Here is an 18,292-nt window from a genome sequence, read left to right as displayed (position 1 = left end):
TATCTTTAGGTCTCTGGAAACTGCCCCTAATGAGCAGTAGATACCTCGTAGCCAAATTGCATTGAGCCATTCTGTCCCACCCAGTATAGCGCATCTCCCCAGAGCCAGTAAGATTCTCTTGGACATTTGGAATTGAGACAAAGAGCTTCCATCTCAGCCTGGCTGGTCTCCCAAATGGGGATTTTAAATTTGGGAACCTTGAGCCCTCTGGTCAAGGTAACAGAAGGTCCATTTGGAGAAATGGAAATGAATGTACAGGAGCAAAAAAAGAAAGTTCTGAGTAGACCTAAGGGTTGTTCTGTTTCTTAATTTTTAATTAAAGAACTGTGACTTATAAAGTTATTGACAGTTGAATTTTTGGCATGTAAGATTTCACCAATCCCACCATCAGTGTCAACTTCCCTATACCAGTGTTCCCACAATCCCGCCCTGTCCCAACTCCCAGGCCATCCTCGCCTGTCAACTTGACAGGCACATGACAAGAGTCCAGTGGCCGCAGCTTAGATCTCATGTTTTCAGTGTTGTTGAGTCTGTGCTTTAGATCCATGGCTATACCCCTCACCCATCTCACCATGTAACTGAATCCCTGATGTCTGTTCACCCATTACTTCCCATCCTCTTTCCCCACCCCTTCATTTCTTTCCTTCCCTGTCCTTCTCCTCTCTAAATACTGGGGCCAAGAGTCACTAATCCCCTTTTACTACAGTTCCTTATCCAGTGAGTTGACCTAAGGTGTTGATGGACTATTTCATTATTCTGGTTCTATTACTTTCTCAGAGCAAGCTGTTCTTCCTCTCATAGGATTCTGGGGGAGAAATTTCTATTTTTGTACGTCTCTTTCTCTTATCAGAAGCCAAAACTATCTCCCTGGGAATTCAGGAGAAGTATTGCACGATGAATATTACCAGGGGCTCTTCATTGTTCTTTTCTGTTTTTTTGTGTGTTTGTTTGTTTGTTTTTTCTCTTCTCACTTTCCAACCATTTCTCTGACCCACATCTTGCTGGAGGCAGCTTTCCTGAAGGCTTCCTAAAGGTTATTTCTTTAAGGATCTTGCTTGTTATTGTGAAAGTAGAGCACAGGCATAGGGACAAAGCAGAAGCCCCATCTTCAGCCTCCCAGGGACTTATCTGACCAAATCAATTTAAGTCAGGGCATTGCCATTAGCATCACTGCTAACAATCTGGCACGGTGGCACTGAAAATTGAGTAGCTTATCTTTCTTATTCAAAAAACACAAATGCACAGTCTTCATTTGTCCTCTATGAGGCCCTTTTCCCGAGCTCATAAAAACACAAGTCTTTCCCTCTCCTTTATTTACTCTCCCACACCCAAATAACGGCAGTTTGGTTGATTCTCTATCCCTGCGGGCATACAGCCTCGGTGGGATGAAAACAGCGCCATTAATTAAGCCACCAAGTCTGCCAAGCCTACTGTACTTTGATCTAACCGAACCACTTCTGGCAGAATCATCTTTGGCTCTCTTTCTTAAGACATCGGTTAGGTACGAAAGTTTTATTATTTGCTTAAGTTCTGGAAAGTTAAAAAGAGAGCTATGTTATGTTTATGAAGTACTTGTATAGCACCACCCAGATCACAGCCACCACCTTTTCCCAGGGAGCAGAAATGGTCAGAAATAGCATCAGCCCCATGTGGCTCTGTCCCTGACTTGGTGCAGACAGGGAGAACTGTGCCAATCAGATGCTCTCTTTTTTTTTTTTATACTTTTTTTGGTCTATTTTTTGTTTTTTGGTTTTTGAGCCAGCCCTGGTGGTGCTCAGGGTTTAGCCTTGGCTCTGCGTTCAGGGATCACTCCTAATCATGCTCAGGGGACCCTAAGGGGTGCTGGAGAGGGAACCTGAATGGACTGTATGCAAGGCAAGTGTCTTACTCAAAGTACAGTGTCACTGTTCTGTCTGGCCCCCAGATCTGAATTGTTAGTGTGATACAAATAGGTCTGAAGTGTGATGGCAGATAAACCTCTGCCATTGAGACCCTGAGAGCTGTTTGCAACTTGCTCTTCCAAAGACTTGATTGGTGAACCTCATCCACAGGCTTGGTGCTGGGATAGGACTGTCGCCCCCAATGGTGCCTGAGGATTGCGTGATGTCTGTAAGCAAACCTTGGCTGCCAGCATTTGAGGCAGCACGTAGTCAGCCCTCTAAAATGCTCTCTCTGGCCAGGAAGAATTTTTTAAATAATTATTTTTAATGGAATCACGGTGAGACAGATCCTTACAAAGCTGTTCACGATTAGGTTTCAGTCATACAGTGCTGGCATCTAGCACATAAGCATGTGTGGGCCAGGAAGCATCTTAACCATTCTCCGCAAAAGGAGATATTCTGTCATGAAAATCTGACAGGTATGACTATTCCCCTGTTCCAGAAGAAGCTGGAGGTTCAGAGAAGGTAATCGATTTCTCTCAGATCACACAGGTTATGCTAAATTGAACTGGAACTAGAAACTGTGTCTTTTGGTTCTTGAAACGGCTCCCATTGCATCCTCTGCTTTCAGGAGCTCTAGGATGACTCACTAAGGTGACAGGAGAGGTTTTTTTTTTTTTTTTTTAGAATAGTTCAATCTGTTGAACTAACTCAAGCCCTCTGTCCTCTGGTCTTCAGCATACTGATAAGATAAGAGGCTAAGAGAATTGTTGCTACAGGTGAAACCACCAATAGAAAAAAAAAAAAACCCTGTTGGCATACCCACTGAAATTGTATGGTTCCATGAAGTCACAATACTTACATATAGGATACCCACAATGTCTGGGATGTGCTTGTGGATGAAAAATTCTACACTTTCATCATATGATAGAGCTTGGCTGAGAGTAGACAAAGATACCAGGAAAGTCAGTGTCTCTTCTTCATTCTAAATTTGAGGAAATACAAAGTTCTATAGTATCCACATATATACTGTACATCTGTTACACGACTACATTAGAATACATACTTATATATGTTTTATAAACTAACATATTTTGTCATATGATTATTAAAGAGGGCTTTTAAATTGGGGGAGGGTCTCACCAGCATCTACAAGGGGCCATCAGAGCTATCCATGATATTGCCAGGAAGGGTATGCAGTGTCAGGGATCAAACCTGGGACCCTGTGCATACCAGGTATGACTTCCAGCCTTTCGAGCTATGTCTGGAGCCCCTAATTGTAGAGGGATTAAAAATTTTTTTCAATTTTTGGGGATCACACCTGGTGATCTCCAAGTACCATTGGGCTCAAACACAAAACCTTAGATCTTAACCACCAGGCTACGTATACTGAAGGAGGAATGGACCCCCCACACCATAGACTGTGACGCTATAAAGTAAGAGAAATAGAAGGAGAAATGACTGAGGACAATGATTAGGGAGAATTCATTGCAATAATCACATCTTATGAAAATCCAGGTCAAACAAGAAAGTATAGGGCAGGAGGGAAAATGTCAAGATAGAGAGAAAAAGCAGATGGGCTATATACCTTTTGCCCATCAGACAAGATTAAAAGCAAAAACATTAATATTGATTTCAGATATTGGTAAGCCACTGGACACTCAACATATTCTGCCGATGAGAGTATAAACAGTTTTAACATTTCTGGCAGATAATTTTATAATACCTATTTAAAAACTTTGGGCTGGAGCGATAGCACAGCGGTAGGGCGTTTGCCTTGCACGCAGCCAACATGGCCGACCCGAGTTCGATTCCTCCGCCCATCTCGGAGAGCCTGGCAAGCTACAGAGAGTATCTCGCCCACATGGCAGAGCCTGGCAAGCTACCCGTGATGTACTCGATATGCCAAACACAGTAACAACAAAGTCTCCAATGGAGACGTTACTGGGCCCGCTCGAGCAAATCGATGAACAACGGGAGGACAGTGATGGTGATTTAAAAGCTTTAAAAAGGTAATGTCGGGCTGGAGCAATAGCAGAGTGGATAGGGTGTTTGCCTTGCACACGGCTGACCCGGGTTCGATTCCCAGCATCCCATATGGTCCCCTGAGCACAGACAGGGGTAATTCCTGAGTGCAGAGCCAGGAGTAACCCCTGAGCACCGCCGGGTGTGACCCAAAAAAAGCAAAAAAAAGGTAATGTCTGCAGCACTGTTCACAATAGTCAGAATCTGGAAACAACCTGAGTGCCTGAGAACAGATGACTGGTTAAAGAAACTATGGTACAACTACAAAACGGAATACTATGCAGCTGCTAAGAAAGATGAAGTCGTGAAATTTGCTTGTACATGGATGGACAGGGAGAGTATCATGCTACATGAAATAAGTCAGAAGGAGGACAGACATAGAATGACTGCACTCATCTGTGGGATATAAAAAAAACATATAGTATGAGACTAACAGTAAAGGACAATAGAAACAATGGCCTGGATGAGCAGCTCATGGTTGGAAGCCTGTCTCAAGGTCTGGGGAAGAGGGCAGGTGGGATAGAGGAGGGACAAGTATGACAATGGTGGTTGGAAGGGATCACTCAGGATGGGAGATATGTACTGAAAGTGGGTAAATAACCAAACATGATGACCTCTGAGGTGGGGGTGGAGAAGAGAGAGAGAGGAGAGAGAGACAGAGGGGAGGGAGGGAGAGAGACAGAGAGAGACACAGAGAGAGAAAGAGAGAAGAGAAGAAGAGAAAGTGCCTGCCACAGAGGCAGGCGGTGGGGGAGGGTGGTGGTAGGAGGGATACAGGGATAGTAGTGGTGGGAAATGTACACCAGTGGAGGGATGGGTGTTGGAACACTGTATAGCTGAAGCCCTATCACGAAGGCTTTGTAACTGTCTCTCACAATGATTCAATTACAAAAATAATTTTTTTAAAAAAAGGTACATGTCCAGGCCAGAGAGAGTGCAGTGGGTAAGGCACTTGACTTGTATGCCGAATCTGATTTGATGCTCAGGACCACAGATAAACCCCTGGGCATGACTAGGTGTGATCCTTGAGCACAGAGTCAGAGTAAGCCCTGAGCCCAGGTGAGGCCTCCCAAACCAAACCAAATAAAAAAATAGATATCCTTTGGCTTTGCAATGCTACACCAAGGAATTTACCATAAAGGATAATTTTTAGGGCCCAGGTAGATCCACATAGAAAAATCCTTGAAAGCATTAGGAAGAGGGCTCAAAAGGCTGGGGCCAGGGAATACAGCTCAGCAATACACCATACACCTCCCATGGTGGGGCTCTGGCTCAGCAAAACCAAACTGTGGGAAGCCAAGAGCCCTCTCACAGATCCTAGCCATGGTTTCCATGTTAGGAACTGCTTGGGACAGACATTGGTGACAGTCTCCCAGGGCTTCCTGACCTCAGCAGATGCCTGATCTATAGACACATAACATTAGGCTGACAGTTATCTGGCCTTATCTATAGTAACCTCCAGGATGCATCTATTGCCATAAGACCCTTTGATGTACAAATGTTTACCTTAAATGTTAGGTAAAGCTCTTGTTGCTGACCTTACCATGTATGGTTATATTGCTTCTGCTCCTGACTGGGCTGCCCTGACCCTATATAAACAGCCTGTAGCCCCCAATAAAGTTCTGTCCCTTTTCCTCTCTGTTTCTAAACTGTACTCTGTCTCTTGTGTCTTGTGTTCATTCAGTTGGTCCTTCCCTGCACCTACGGATCCTAGGGCCACCTCCGTGGGCCGGAGAGTGGTTTTGTGGGCTCCCCGCAAACAACAAAACAAATTATTATTTTTTAACGCTGCAAGCATTTGCTATGCATGGAGAAATAAGTCAGACAACTGGGGAAGGGCTTGTGCATACCTTCAGCTGGCCTGTGAAAGCCTCCTGGATGGAGTGGATCATTTTCGCGACGGCATCTTCACTGAGGTAGGTCTGGGAAGTCAGTAGTCTGGGACTATCCGGGGAAGACTCCTGAGCTGTAAGTGGAAATCCAGACAAGTTAAAAACAGAAAGAAAAGATCCTGACTGATACCTCCACACCGTGTGGGTATGTGGTGTAGTGGGGAGAAACCTTGATTCCAAGACAGACCGCTACAGCCTCACTTTTTTTGGGGGGGGGTCACACCCAGTGATGCTCAGGGGTTACTCCTGGCTCTGCCCTCAGAGATTACTCCTGGCGGTACTCAGGGGACCATATGGGATGCCGGGGACTGAATTCAGGTCAGTTGCGTGCAAGGCAAATGCCTTCCCTGCTGTACTATTGCTCTGGCCTAGCCTCACTTTTGTTACTTGTTCTTCCCTTCTCAGAGTCTTCGTTTTCAGAGCCAATGTGGAAGGACAGCGAGTAGGATGTTTGCCTTGCACACAGCTGACTCAGGTGTGATCTCTGGTCTCTCACAAGCATTGCCAAGGGTGATCCCTGAACTCGGGGCCAGGAGAAGCCCTGAGCATCACTTCCAACCCCGTTCCCTTCTACCCCCACACCCCCCACCAAAAAACTCAGTTTTCTCAAAGACAAACTCAAGTGTTCTCCAAGGGCCTCCTAAGCCTCAAACACTTCTGATCTGTCGTCTAATATTTGTGATCATGGGCTTCACATCTCAGTTTGAGACTAGTTTTGAGTTCTGGCTTTCTGACTTATTAGTTGGAATGATAACTTGTAACTTATCAAGTTAGTTTGTTTTCGAACATTAGTTTTCTCATCTTTAAAAAAGGGTTATTGTGAGCATTAAGTAAAAGGTAAAAGGTAAAGGCCCTCCCGTTGATCGTCGATTTGCTCGAGCGGGCCCAGTAACGTCTCCATTGGAGACTTTGTTGTTGCTGTGTCTGGCATATCGAATACGTCACGGGGAGCTTGCCAGGCTCTGCCGTGCGGGCGAGATACTCACGGTAGCTTGCCGGGCTCTCCGAGAGGGGCGGAGGAATCGAACTCGGGTCAGCCATGTTGGCCGCTTGTAAGGCGAACACCCTACCGCTGTGCTATCGCTCCAGCATTAAGGAGCACTAAGTAGGTTCCTTAAAAAGGCTTAGGCCAGGATATGGCCCATAGTAAGTAAACAGTAGCCACTCCTATTCCAACGCAGAGTATGACTCTGTGGTGATGAAATCCAAAAATACAGCTGCGATCTTGTGCTCCTATTCATCTCTTCCCACTGGAAAAGACTGTGAGGATACTTCCTTCTGGTCTTGGGACATATGCTCATTAAGAACAAAAGCTCTGGGAGCTGGACTGAGGATATAGCAGTAGAACCCTTGCCCTAAACAGCCGATGCAGGTTTGATCCTTGAGATCACCAGGAATAATCCCTGAACACAGAGCCAGGAGTAAGCCCTGAGTGAGGCTGAGTGTGGCCCAAACCCAAAGAAACAAAAAAAGGATACAATCTCTGGACGTCAAAGAGAGAGTACAGGGGGAAAGGTGCTTGCCTTGCATACAGCCAACCCTGGTTTGATTCCTGGTACCACATACGGTCCTCCTAAGTATTGGCATGAGTGATCCACACACACAAAGTCAGGAGTAAGTCTTAAGCATTTCTGGGTGTGGGCCCCTATTGGGGCCTGACTGTACTGTCAGAATGAACTCATAGAGACTGACTCTCACACAGGCAGGGCCATAGGGGCCTATGACAATGGGTGAGCCATGTCTCATGTGTCCAGACTGGTTTGGACAGGGCTGAACATCTTTTTCTTTAAGCTGCCTTCAGCAAATAGCCTAAATCTTAGTATAAGGAAAGAGTTGGTCTTCCTCTTCTCACAGACCCAGCTTGACCCCAGACCCTGCTTGACCCCAGGTGCTTGAGGCTGTAACTTACACACGAGAACACTTGGATGTGCATTTCTTTCCAGAGGAAACTAAATGGCTTGCTGACATAATGAAACAATATATGCCTTAATGCCTCAATGTTACTCAATGCCTCAATGTTCCTCCGAATGCCTGAACTTCTCTGTTTAGAAGAGGCAATAAAAGGAGTCAGGATGCTCTACCTTTGTTACAGGATCTGAGCGAGTCCCAAGATCCTCCGTGAAAAAGAATTTCTCTTGCATTTCTTGTCTCAGCACCTCCAACTGAATGAATATTCGCACAACAGGCCCCAAACAAATACTCCCTCCCCAAGAACCCCCCAATACAAAAGCTCCAAAAATTAAAAAAGAATGTATACACGATCAATGTTGCAGAATCAGTTCAAAGGGTTGGTGCACCTGCTTTACATGTGGAAGTCCCAAGGAATCATCGCATGATTCTCTGGCAGTACCAAAGCAAGCACTGAGCAGGGGATAACCCTGAGAACTGCTGGGTGAATCCCCCACACCCCACTATACACACACAAAGAACACAGTTTTTTAGGGGCCATCTGCCTACCTTGATTTCTTGATCTATTACTTTCTAGCAAACTAACTTCTTTTTCTGTGCCTATTTATTTTCAAAATTGGGATGACACCATTGGGCTGACTTCATTGGATTGAAATCAATGTCAAGGATTTGCTCATAGAATGACAAGGTTATAACAACCTCATTTTTCTCTTTTTTTTGTGGGGAGGGGGGTCTCACCCAGCGTTGCTCAGGGGTTATTCCTAGCTCTGCACTCAGGAATTACTCGTGGCAGTGCACAGGGGACCACAGGGATGCCTGGAATCGAATCTGGGCTGGCCGCATGCATGGCAGATGCCCTACCCACTGTACTATTACCCCAGTCCTTCATTTTCCTCTTTCATAGTTTTTCATCCTTACTTCCTCAATTTTCCATTATACCTTTTTCTTCTTATAAATGTTTTTAGCCCTCAGACTGTGCAGGTCTATAGGATTATCTCTCAGGACCAAATTTAGGGTTTCTTTTTTATGTCCAAAATAATGTAGAAGCTTCTTGTTCTCGCCACCATCCCCCTTGTCCCCAATAATATCCCTATTTTGAGGTTAGGGACAAATATCCACTGCCAAGAGTCTAGTTACTAGGGCTGGGAGATGGCTCAAACAAGTGGAGCACATGCTTTGCAATGCAGGAGTCCTAGGTTTGATCTCTGCCACTGGGTGGTCTCCGAAGCAATGAGTTAGGAGTAGTCCCTGAGTAAAGCAAAGATCAGATCAAATCAAATCAAATCAAAGACTACTTCAGGGCTGGTCACACTGCAACTGCAACTTAATCCATGAAGACAGTTCCTTTCCCCCATCCCATCCCTTTTGGAAAAAAATCCCATTTTGTCACCTGCAAGTTCCAAGATACTGAACTCTTTTAGAGTGTCATCTAAATTGCTCAGCTGCAAATCAACACTCTCCGAATCACTGTCAGAAGCATAAGGAATCACGACATCTTCCCGACCACTTGTCCTAGAAATGAAGAGAAAAATAGAAAAAAGTATTACGGACTGTGCCCAGCTCATCATTCAAGTCAAACACTAATTAAAAAAAACCTGAGGCATCGTGGTTTGCAATACTAATATTAATGCTTTTGGTTCACAATGCTTCAGCCCCACTCCCACCAGCAGAGTGCCCATGTACCCCCCACCTCCACACTGTCCTTTGATCCCACCCTGGCAGTAGTATTTCTGTTGGCAGTATCATAGAGGCATGAACTGTTCACCAATCTAATTATGAAGCCTCTTCCCAGCAACTTTTTTTTTAAATTTTGGACCACTTCCTGCCACCCTGCAGTGCTCAGGGCTTACTCCTGCCTCTGCCTCAGGGGTCAGTTCTGGTGGGCCTAAAGAGTCGGGGGGTACCAGGGATTGAATTCAAGTAGGACTTTACTGCTGTACTATTGCTCCAGCCCTGACTTTCTAATTTTTTTACATTTTCATTAGTTTGCTAGTTACTATTAACATTAAAATTAATCATTAAACATTTTTATTTTGAAAAACAGAAACCTGTCTTACAAAGGTATCTAATATTCATTAGAATCATTAACTTGATCATCGGACTTTCTAATTTTGATCACAGTATTTAGCCATCACCTTTAACTCCCCTGTTCACTTGTGCTTCTTTCCTTCTCTCTTTTTTTTTTGCAATACACCTCTTCTGAAACACCATATACTGGTCTATGATATTCACCATCTACTACCCAGTTCTTCCGATTTAAATTTAAGCAATACAAGGGCAAGGCTCTTTGCTTTGTTCTGTTCCTGAATTTATTCACACAATTGCATAAAAGGGATGGGAACGGGAGTAGGGGTGTGGGGAGACAGTTGAAGTTTTTGTATTGCCTTTCACAATACAAAATGTGCAGACAAGACCCATTTCATACACAGACAGAAATTAAGTTTAATTTCTATCTTATTTTCTGCATCTTTTAGTCGAGCAACAAGGCAATAAATCAAGCTCTTGGGGCTAGAGAGATAGTATAGCAGGTAGGGCACTTGCCTTGCATGTGGCTGATGTGGGTTTGATCCCCAGGTCCCGTAAGAGTGATTCCTGGGTGCAGTCAGGAGTAACCCTGGAGCATCAGTGGGCGTGGCCCCAAATTCAAAATATAATAAAACAAATCAAGCTATGGTTTGAACCATTTGCTGAGTCTATAAATATACCCAACATGGCCCAAAACTATTGTTACTTGGGAAGATCTGAACAATAGCACCCCATCATATACTTCTACCACACAGTGAGTACGTGCAACCATAAAAAGTATGAACAATAGTAAAGTGTAGCAATCAGGAAATGAATAGGTTTTTGTTTCCATTCTATTTTATTACAAACCACATTAATTTTATTGTTATTTTTAAAATAGCAGTATTTAGAGCTTCAGAGACAGTACAGGAGGTTAAGAATGCCTTGCATCCCTGTGACCCTTGTTCAAACCCTGAACTTCTTTCAGCACTGGCCAGGTCACTCCTGAGCATAGTCACCTCCCCTTAGTTCTATTTAGGTCAATCTTCAAGATTCCTTTGCATTTAACAATTGACTCTCACTAGTCAGTTGAGATGGTTCCAGCACATCACTTGGCAGGACATCTTACTAAACTGAAAGATCTTTTTATAAATCTAGATGATCAGTGTCCAACAGAACTTCCTATGATTGTAGAAATTCTCTATAACTCTGCACTGCCCAAAGCCATATCCACCTGCTACATGTGGCTAACGGTCACTCAATAGGTAGCTAATCCAGGGACTGGAGAGATAGTGTAACTGGTAGGGTGCTCGCCTTACATACACTAACAGCTGACACTGGTCCCCCGGATCCCGCCAGGAGTAAACCCCGAGCACAAAGCCTGGGATTGTGTCTATTCATAATAGACACAAGCAAAGATTATGGAGTCACATTGCCTTTGTTTATATTTTAGGGCTTCCAACTCTTTTAAGTGGAGTTTTGTTCTCCTCTTCCCCATCATGATCCCAAAGCACCGCTGGATACTCCGGTCCTTCTCCGCACTGCGCCGCGAGCGACCTAAGCACTGTTGGGTGTCGCCCCCAAACAAAACCAAAGTGTGGCAAATCTACTAATAGTGCACGTGTCACTGAACGACGGTGATAAGGAGACAAGATAATGGATATAAAGTATACGTTGGGGGTGTTCGGTAATTATTTTAAGATAAGTCACTTCCATTTTTGAATCGGTTACTTCGTTTGTGAAAACTGGTCTAAAATCGATCGCTCTCCCTCCCTCCCACCGACCCCACCCACACGCCCACCCGGGGCCCGTCCCTTTAAAATCGGCCGGGCTGCCGAGAGACAAATGAATGACAGGGCGACCGACCAATCAATACGAAGAGCCAATCAGCACAGGCCCCGTCTCGGGCCCGCCCAGAAGCCGCGACCAATCGCGTCCCGGCCTACGACCGTTTCGAGGCGGGCTGATCCAAGTGGGTCCGGGCGCGGGGGGGGTGCGCGGCAGGAAGCGAGCCTGGACCGAGCGGACCGCGAGGCCCTTCGGGCTCGAGGACTGCGTGGAACCCCGGCCACGGCGGCGGACAGCGACCCGACGGGAACTGACCTGAGCCTCGCGGCCATCGCGGCCCCCTGAGCCTGCCCCGCGTCCCTGGCGTCCCCTGCGGCGCGCTCCGGGAGCCACTTCCTCGGGCGGAAGTCGAGCTGCGGCCCCGGCCCCGCGGGAAGCTGCTCGGAGGAATGGCGTCGCCGGGTGAGGCGCCGCTCATGGCTCGGGGTCGGGGCCCCGCGGCTGCAGCGCCTCTGGGCCTGGGCCGCCGCCCGCGGGAGGCTGGTGCTCGCCCCTCGGGAGCGGGCCTGGCAGGACGCCCTTCCCTTGAAGGACGAGGGCATTGGCGCGTGGTCTCTGGGGGCCGGAGGGTCTCTCGGAGAGAGAGGCTCGTGCAGCGGGCCGAAACCCCCGCGGTCGCAGGGTGGACTGGGGGGGCGTGGGGAGGGGGCGCAGTGCGGGGCGGGCTACGGGTCCCCGCGAGGCCCAGCCCGGGCGCCGCGGCCGCGCTGCGTGCCCAGGTGGGGGGACTGCCCCATTCATTGGGTCGCGCGGGCTCCCGGACCGGGCGACCTGGACGCGCTTTTGGTGAAATTGTCCATAGTTTGGTTTTTGTCTTTTAAGTCCTTCTTCTCTTAAGTGAGAAGACACTAGGAACTCACCTGCGGGGACCTGCGGGCTCTTAAATGCTCGGTTAAACGCTGAAGTTACTAGATGAGGAGTTTGCACGAGAGGGTGTAACCTTGCAGTCGTCTGACACGTCTTGGTTCCGGGACCTAGAGCAACCGACTTCACGTTTGTGGAGAAGGACCTCAGCTCCTCATCTGCAAAACTGGTCGGGCAGGGTCTTTCTTTGCCGCCGAACAGGGGCCGTGGGTGCTAGCTGAGACGTGGGTGCTAACTGAGACGTGGGTGCTAGCTGAGACGTGGGTGCTAGCTGAGACGTGGGTGCTAGCTGAGACGTGGGTGCTAGCTGAGATGTGCGTGGTGCCGAGTATGCATGCACTTGGGAAAGTTAGCTGCATCCCCGGTGGTGGAATGGGCACTGCTGCAGGCCGGAATCTCGAGGTGGTCTCACCCCAGTTTCGGGAAAACTTCTTGCATTTTGGTGGGATAGACGGCAGGATCCCAGAGAAGTTTGCTGGAGTGATGGAGGAGTCAGTGACTTGCAGACATCACCAGAGGAATGGAGGGCGGGTGTGGTGGTAGGTCAGACCCACAGGCTTTCCTAGTGGAAGGTTCCCTGGTGTCTCTGTGGAGGTGCAGGTCGTAGCCAGTGCATGCAGCACGTGTGTAGGCATGGCCTGCAGCTGCCCAGTGCTCACCTGTTCACTCCAGGGCATCCCTAATTGGAGCTGGGGGGAAATTTGGGGTGCTGACCCAGAGGCTATGTTTTCCCTAGTCTTGCTGGGAAAGGGTTGATTGTAATCACTGGCTAGAACTCAGAATAGGGAGGCTGTGGGTGTACCTGCGGTTGCTGGGCACCCTGGCTCCGCTGATCTTTCTCTTAGCCATTCATATTAACTTTGATTTCTAGCCACTGCCTGTCACTTCCACGGCCGTCTCCCTGGCTCAGACCACTGCCGCCTTTTTGCTTCGTGTTGATAGTCTCCTAACTAACTGGTTTCTTCTCTGCCCTTGCAGAGTCTCACGATAGCGCTCTGATCCTGTTAAAGTGTCCATGGAGGGGTTGGAGAGGTAGTGCAACAGGAAGTGTGCTTGCCTTACACGCTACTGACTCAGTCCCATCCTGGACACCAGATAGAGTCCCCTGAGCTCTGCCAGGAGTGATTGCCTGAGCACAGAGCCAAAAAAAAAAAAAATCCAAACAAACCACAAAACAAGAGTTCGTCAAATATCCCCTCTGCTCAAAAACTTCCCAGTGGGTCCCATCTTTCTCAGGAAAAGCCAGAGTCCCTGCTGTGACTTGGTGAACCCTCTGGATTTCACCATGTCAGTTACTCCCTTCTCTTCTCTGTAGCCAGACCGTCCTCCTTGGTAATGTGAAAAGGTATTGTCTTGGGCCAGGAGGTAGTATAGAGGTTAGAGCCCTTACTGAGCCTGCAGTTGCCGCTGTAACACTGGTCCAAATCCCAGCACTGCATGTTACTCCAGAGCACTGCCAAAGTATGGGTCCCCCTCCTCCCCCCCAAAAAAATCCCATCTAAACTAACCTGACTCAGGGCCTTTGCACTTGCTTTTTTTCGGGGAGGTCATTTCCCCCTAAAGTTTTCATGACGTCTTCTTAAGGTGTACCCACATTATCTTTTATCTCTTGCTCAGATCGTCACAGACTACCGTCCTTAAAATTGTGCCTTTCTACAGATCTCCCTCCTGTGCTTTGTTTTTCTTCATAGCTCCCATGACCTTCTAAAAGTATAAATAATGTTACTTAATATTTTGTGCACTATCTTTTTTTGCACACTATAATGAAAACTCCTAGCGCAGACTGGAGGCTGGGGTTTTTGATTTTGTTCCATGTTTTTTAACACCCAAAATAATACTTGCTGCATAGCAGACATTCATTAATATTTGATGAATACTCCACAGTACACGTTTTTTTCATGCTCTTAACGTAGGTCTCGCAACAACATTCTCCAGAGTATAGTAGCGTGTAAGCACTCTCATCAGAATCTGGGTTTGAGTCCAAGACTGGTTGGGAGCAGGTTCCTCTCACCCTTTTACTAAGTTTTCTTATTTATAAAATGGATATACAAATGCCTTTCTTGAGACATTCTAGTTCAGACTAAATTTGATACTGTAGCAAAGGATTTGGGATGACTAATGTTCACTTTATGATTACTATAATTACTTGGGTGGCAGAAAGTTCTGACATGAATCAGCCCCTTCCACTGTTTCAGTTTTGTAACGGAAAGTAGATGTGCACTATTGCTCTTTTCTATGTCCTGGGACATAATAAACAGGGGTTAGTCTTTTCCCATTCATTCAGGAAAACAGTAGTTTCCTCCTACTTCTCTGTGATGTGCCGTGCTGGGAAGGAGAAAAAGAAACCATTCCTGGACTCAAATTGCTTCAAGTTTAGCCAAGGAGGCAGTCATTGTGCTAAAACATGCTGGGAGCAACGGGGGTGGGGGAGTGGGGGGGTTGCTGTGAATGCAGACGGCAACAGTGAGGGTGACAAATCCATCACGTTTGGATGTCACTTGTATTTAATACATGAATATGCCCTAAGACGGGGATGGGGTGGTGAGGCCATATGCGCCCCCCTGGACCCGTGTTGGAGATAACGGTGTGCTGTCGATCGAACCCCGGCCTCCTACATGTACAGCATGTGCTCCAGCCCGTTGAACTGTCACCAGGGCCCTTGAATCTAACATCGTGTTGGGGAGGCAACTGGGAATGGGGAGCACCCACTGGTGCCCAGGACTTACTCCTAGCTCTGTGCTTTGGGGCCACTCCAGATGGGGCTCCGGGGACCATAAGGGGTGCTGGGGAATGGATGTTGGCCGCACACAAGGCAAGCACCTTATCTGCCTCACTATCTCTGGCCGCAGCTCCTTCCGTATCAACTCATTTAAGTGCTCCCAGCAAGCCTGAGCTAAGTTCTGTTCTCTCCGTGTGGGGAAACTGAGCCACAGACCGATGGTACTGTTACCGGCACGACCATGTTACTAATACTGGGCCTCCACATGGGTTTCAGCATGGTCCCGGAGGCCCTGTTCTTCACTCTTCCCCCGTGGGAGAGCTCCTGAAGGAAGAGGTCTTGGAATTGAGGCAAGCCGAAGTAGGAGAAGGCATGAAAACAGTGCTGAGTCGGGAGGAGTCTGACTCCTTAGAGGAGTTAAGGAGAGGACAGATGAAGAGGAGAGGGAGGGAAGGATGTGGCCAAGAGGCCTCGAGGCCCTGCTGAGGACTCACTTTGTGCAGACGAGTTAGGGAGGGACTTGAGCTGGGAATGGTGCACTGAGTCTGTGTTTTGGGGACACGGAGGCTCCCGAGAATATTGGCTTCTGCTCTTCCACTGGCGCCCAGGCAACATGGCCCAGGCATCCCTCCAGGCCAGGCGCCCCCCCCACCCCTTCCCTCCCACATCCTCCTGCAGTTAGGCTCCCAGACTTCGGCATGCATCTAGAGTTTATAGAGTCATTGCGTGCGGTGCATGTAACACCAACACTTGTTTTCCTCCAAGGTTCAAGCACCGTCTTCCTGTTGGCCCTGACAGTCATCGCCGGCACCCAGGCGCTGATGCTCAGTCACTACCTCACCCAGTATGACGTGGAGAGACTGAAAGCCTCACTGGACCGCCCGTTCCAGAGCCTGGAATCTGCCTTCTACACCATCGTGGGGCTCAGCAGCCTGGGGGCCCGGGTGCCAGATGTAAAGGTAAAGATACAGAATGATACTTCATTTCAGGGTTTTTTTTTGTTTTTTTTTTTACTTTCCCACGATCAAGTTGATGCGTGGACAAGGTATTGTCAGACTAATAACCTTAGTAAATTTTATAGAGCAGAGACTGAAGCAAGATAGGTTTACTGAACCAAATTTGATTAGGAAGTTATGACAGGAGAGAAAGAAGGGAAATCTATGTTCAAGAGTGAACACAGGTTTCTCCAGAGTGGAAATAGGCAAGCAGAGAAACATCAAGACAAGCAAGTGAGATCCATGCTCAAGGGAAAACCCGCGTTTGAAGAACCAGGACTTGATATTTTATCCAGTTAGACAGTTTCTGCCTTCTTATTGGGTAATTTCGTCCTTTTTCTTGGTTTGTTCATTTGTGGGCCACACCCAGTGGTGCTCAGGGCTTACTCTTGGTTTAAGGGACCTATGGGACATGGGGTGTTCAAGTCCACATCCGCCACGTGCTATCACTCTGATCACCCCACTTCCTTTTTTTTTTTTTTTTTTAATTTTTACTTCTTAACTGAATCACTGGGCTGGAGCGATAGCACAGCGATAGGGCGTTTGCCTTACAAGCAGCCAACATGGCCGACCCGAGTTCGATTCCTCCGCCCCTTTTGGAGAGCCTGGCAAGCTACCCTTGACGTATTTCGATATGCCAGACACAGTAACAACAAGTCTCATGATGGAGACGTTACAGAGCCCACTCGAGCAAATCGATGAACAACGGGAGGACTGTGACTGTGACCGTGAACTGAATCACTGTGAGATACAGTTACAGTTGTTCATGATTGGGTTTCAGTCATACAATGTTCTAACACCCTTCCCTTCACCAGTGCCCATTTCCCACCACCAATGTCCCCAGTTTTTGTTTCTTCGTCCCGCCGTTTCTTTTTATAAAACAGATGACTCCTCCCCGTGCCACCCTGTTTTGGTTGTTGGGCCGACCAGAGGTGGAATACTCTCTCGTGGTGCTCTGTGGCCAGCAGTTCTGGCGCCAGAATCCCACTTTGCCCGAGTGAGGCAGCCCCGGGATCTCCCATCTGCCTCTGGCTCTCGAGGCAGGCGCAGGAGGCCCGAGGCATGAGCGAGGCGTGAAGGGCTCTTCCTCTTCTTCCTCGCCTTCCTCCCTGGGGCCCCAGTCTTTGTTTGTTTTTATGTGAGGCCACAGTCTTGAAGAATTTCCGATGTTCTCTGCTTCTCTTTCACATTTCCTGCCCCCGATCAGACTCGGTAAAACCCAGCCCTGCCAGTTCATCCAGAACACGAAGAGTTGAGTATCCCTGAGGTGGCCGTCGGTCCATGGGGGCGGGGGCAGGGGCGGAGGTGGCAGAGAAAAAGAAGGGGCTGCTGGTCCAGAAAAAGCCTAACGTAGTTTCTCTCTGACCCTTTCCAGAAAGTGTGCTCACCTCTGCCTTATGCAGTTCACACATATGAATTTACTTATTTTTGGATTTTGGGCTCCACCCATTGATGCTCAGGGGTTAGTCCTGGCTCTGCGCTCAGGAATCACTCCTGGCGGTGCTCAGGGGACCATTAAATTTCTTTCTGACAGTTCCCTCTTGTTCCTGCCCAAGGTTTCCTTCCTGAGAATGTGTTGTGGACACAGACTTTGCCTTGTGATAATTTTGGAAACCCTTTGAGCGAATGCGCCCCCTAATAAAGTTAGTTTAGCTCAGAAGCTTGAACACAGGCTGGGAAGATGGCTGAAGGGGCTGGAGCGAATGCGTTGCAGGTGGGAGCCCTGGGTGAGACCCCCAGCACCTCATGTCTAGCACTGCCAGGATGGCCCTAAAGCTGAGCACAGACAGAGCGAGTTCGTCCTGTTTTATTTATTTTTTGGGGGGATGAGGGGGACATTGGGCCACACCTGGCGGTGCTCAGGGCTTACTCCTGACTCTCTGCTCAGGAATCACTCCTAGCAGTGCTCAGGGAAGCATGTACAAGGCCAGACATAGCCCTGTGCTATCTCTCTGGACCTCTCCATTTTTTTCCCCTGTTTTCCTTTTTTTTTTTTTTTTTTTTTTTGTCTTTTTGGGTCCCACCCAACAATGCTCAGGAGTTACTTCTGGCTCTGCACTCAGGAATTACTCCTGGTGGTGCTGGGGGACCATATGGGATGCCGGGGATCGAACCTGGGTCGGCCATCTGCAGGGCAAATGCCCTCCCCACTGTATT

At 47.8% G+C, this 18,292-nt stretch overlaps 2 protein-coding genes across 3 annotated transcripts in view; one reads left to right on the top strand and one right to left on the bottom strand.

Annotated features, from left to right (window-relative positions):
- Window positions 1-6,299, bottom strand: part of MROH8 (maestro heat like repeat family member 8) — a 55,144-nt gene extending 48,845 nt beyond the window's left edge. The window contains exons 1-2 of the mRNA XM_056121528.1: window positions 6,176-6,299; window positions 5,756-5,871 (exon numbers count right to left, since the gene is read on the bottom strand). Coding sequence (XP_055977503.1) covers window positions 5,756-5,871; window positions 6,176-6,299 — 240 coding nt within the window. The remainder of the gene's footprint in view (window positions 1-5,755; window positions 5,872-6,175) is intronic.
- A 5,404-nt stretch (window positions 6,300-11,703) lies between these two features.
- Window positions 11,704-18,292, top strand: part of RPN2 (ribophorin II) — a 54,071-nt gene continuing 47,482 nt past the window's right edge. For both annotated transcript variants that reach the window (XM_056121189.1, XM_056121187.1), the window contains exons 1-2: window positions 11,704-11,959; window positions 15,906-16,099. In XM_056121189.1, coding sequence (XP_055977164.1) covers window positions 11,947-11,959; window positions 15,906-16,099 — 207 coding nt within the window. In that variant the 5' untranslated portion in view covers window positions 11,704-11,946. The remainder of the gene's footprint in view (window positions 11,960-15,905; window positions 16,100-18,292) is intronic.

Source organism: Sorex fumeus, unplaced genomic scaffold (genome assembly GCF_029834395.1).
Source record: "Sorex fumeus unplaced genomic scaffold, SorFum_2.1 ptg000044l, whole genome shotgun sequence".
Classification (NCBI taxonomy): domain Eukaryota; kingdom Metazoa; phylum Chordata; class Mammalia; order Eulipotyphla; family Soricidae; genus Sorex; species Sorex fumeus.
Note: the sequence above shows the minus strand (reverse complement) of the source record. Positions and strands in the feature narration are given on the sequence as shown.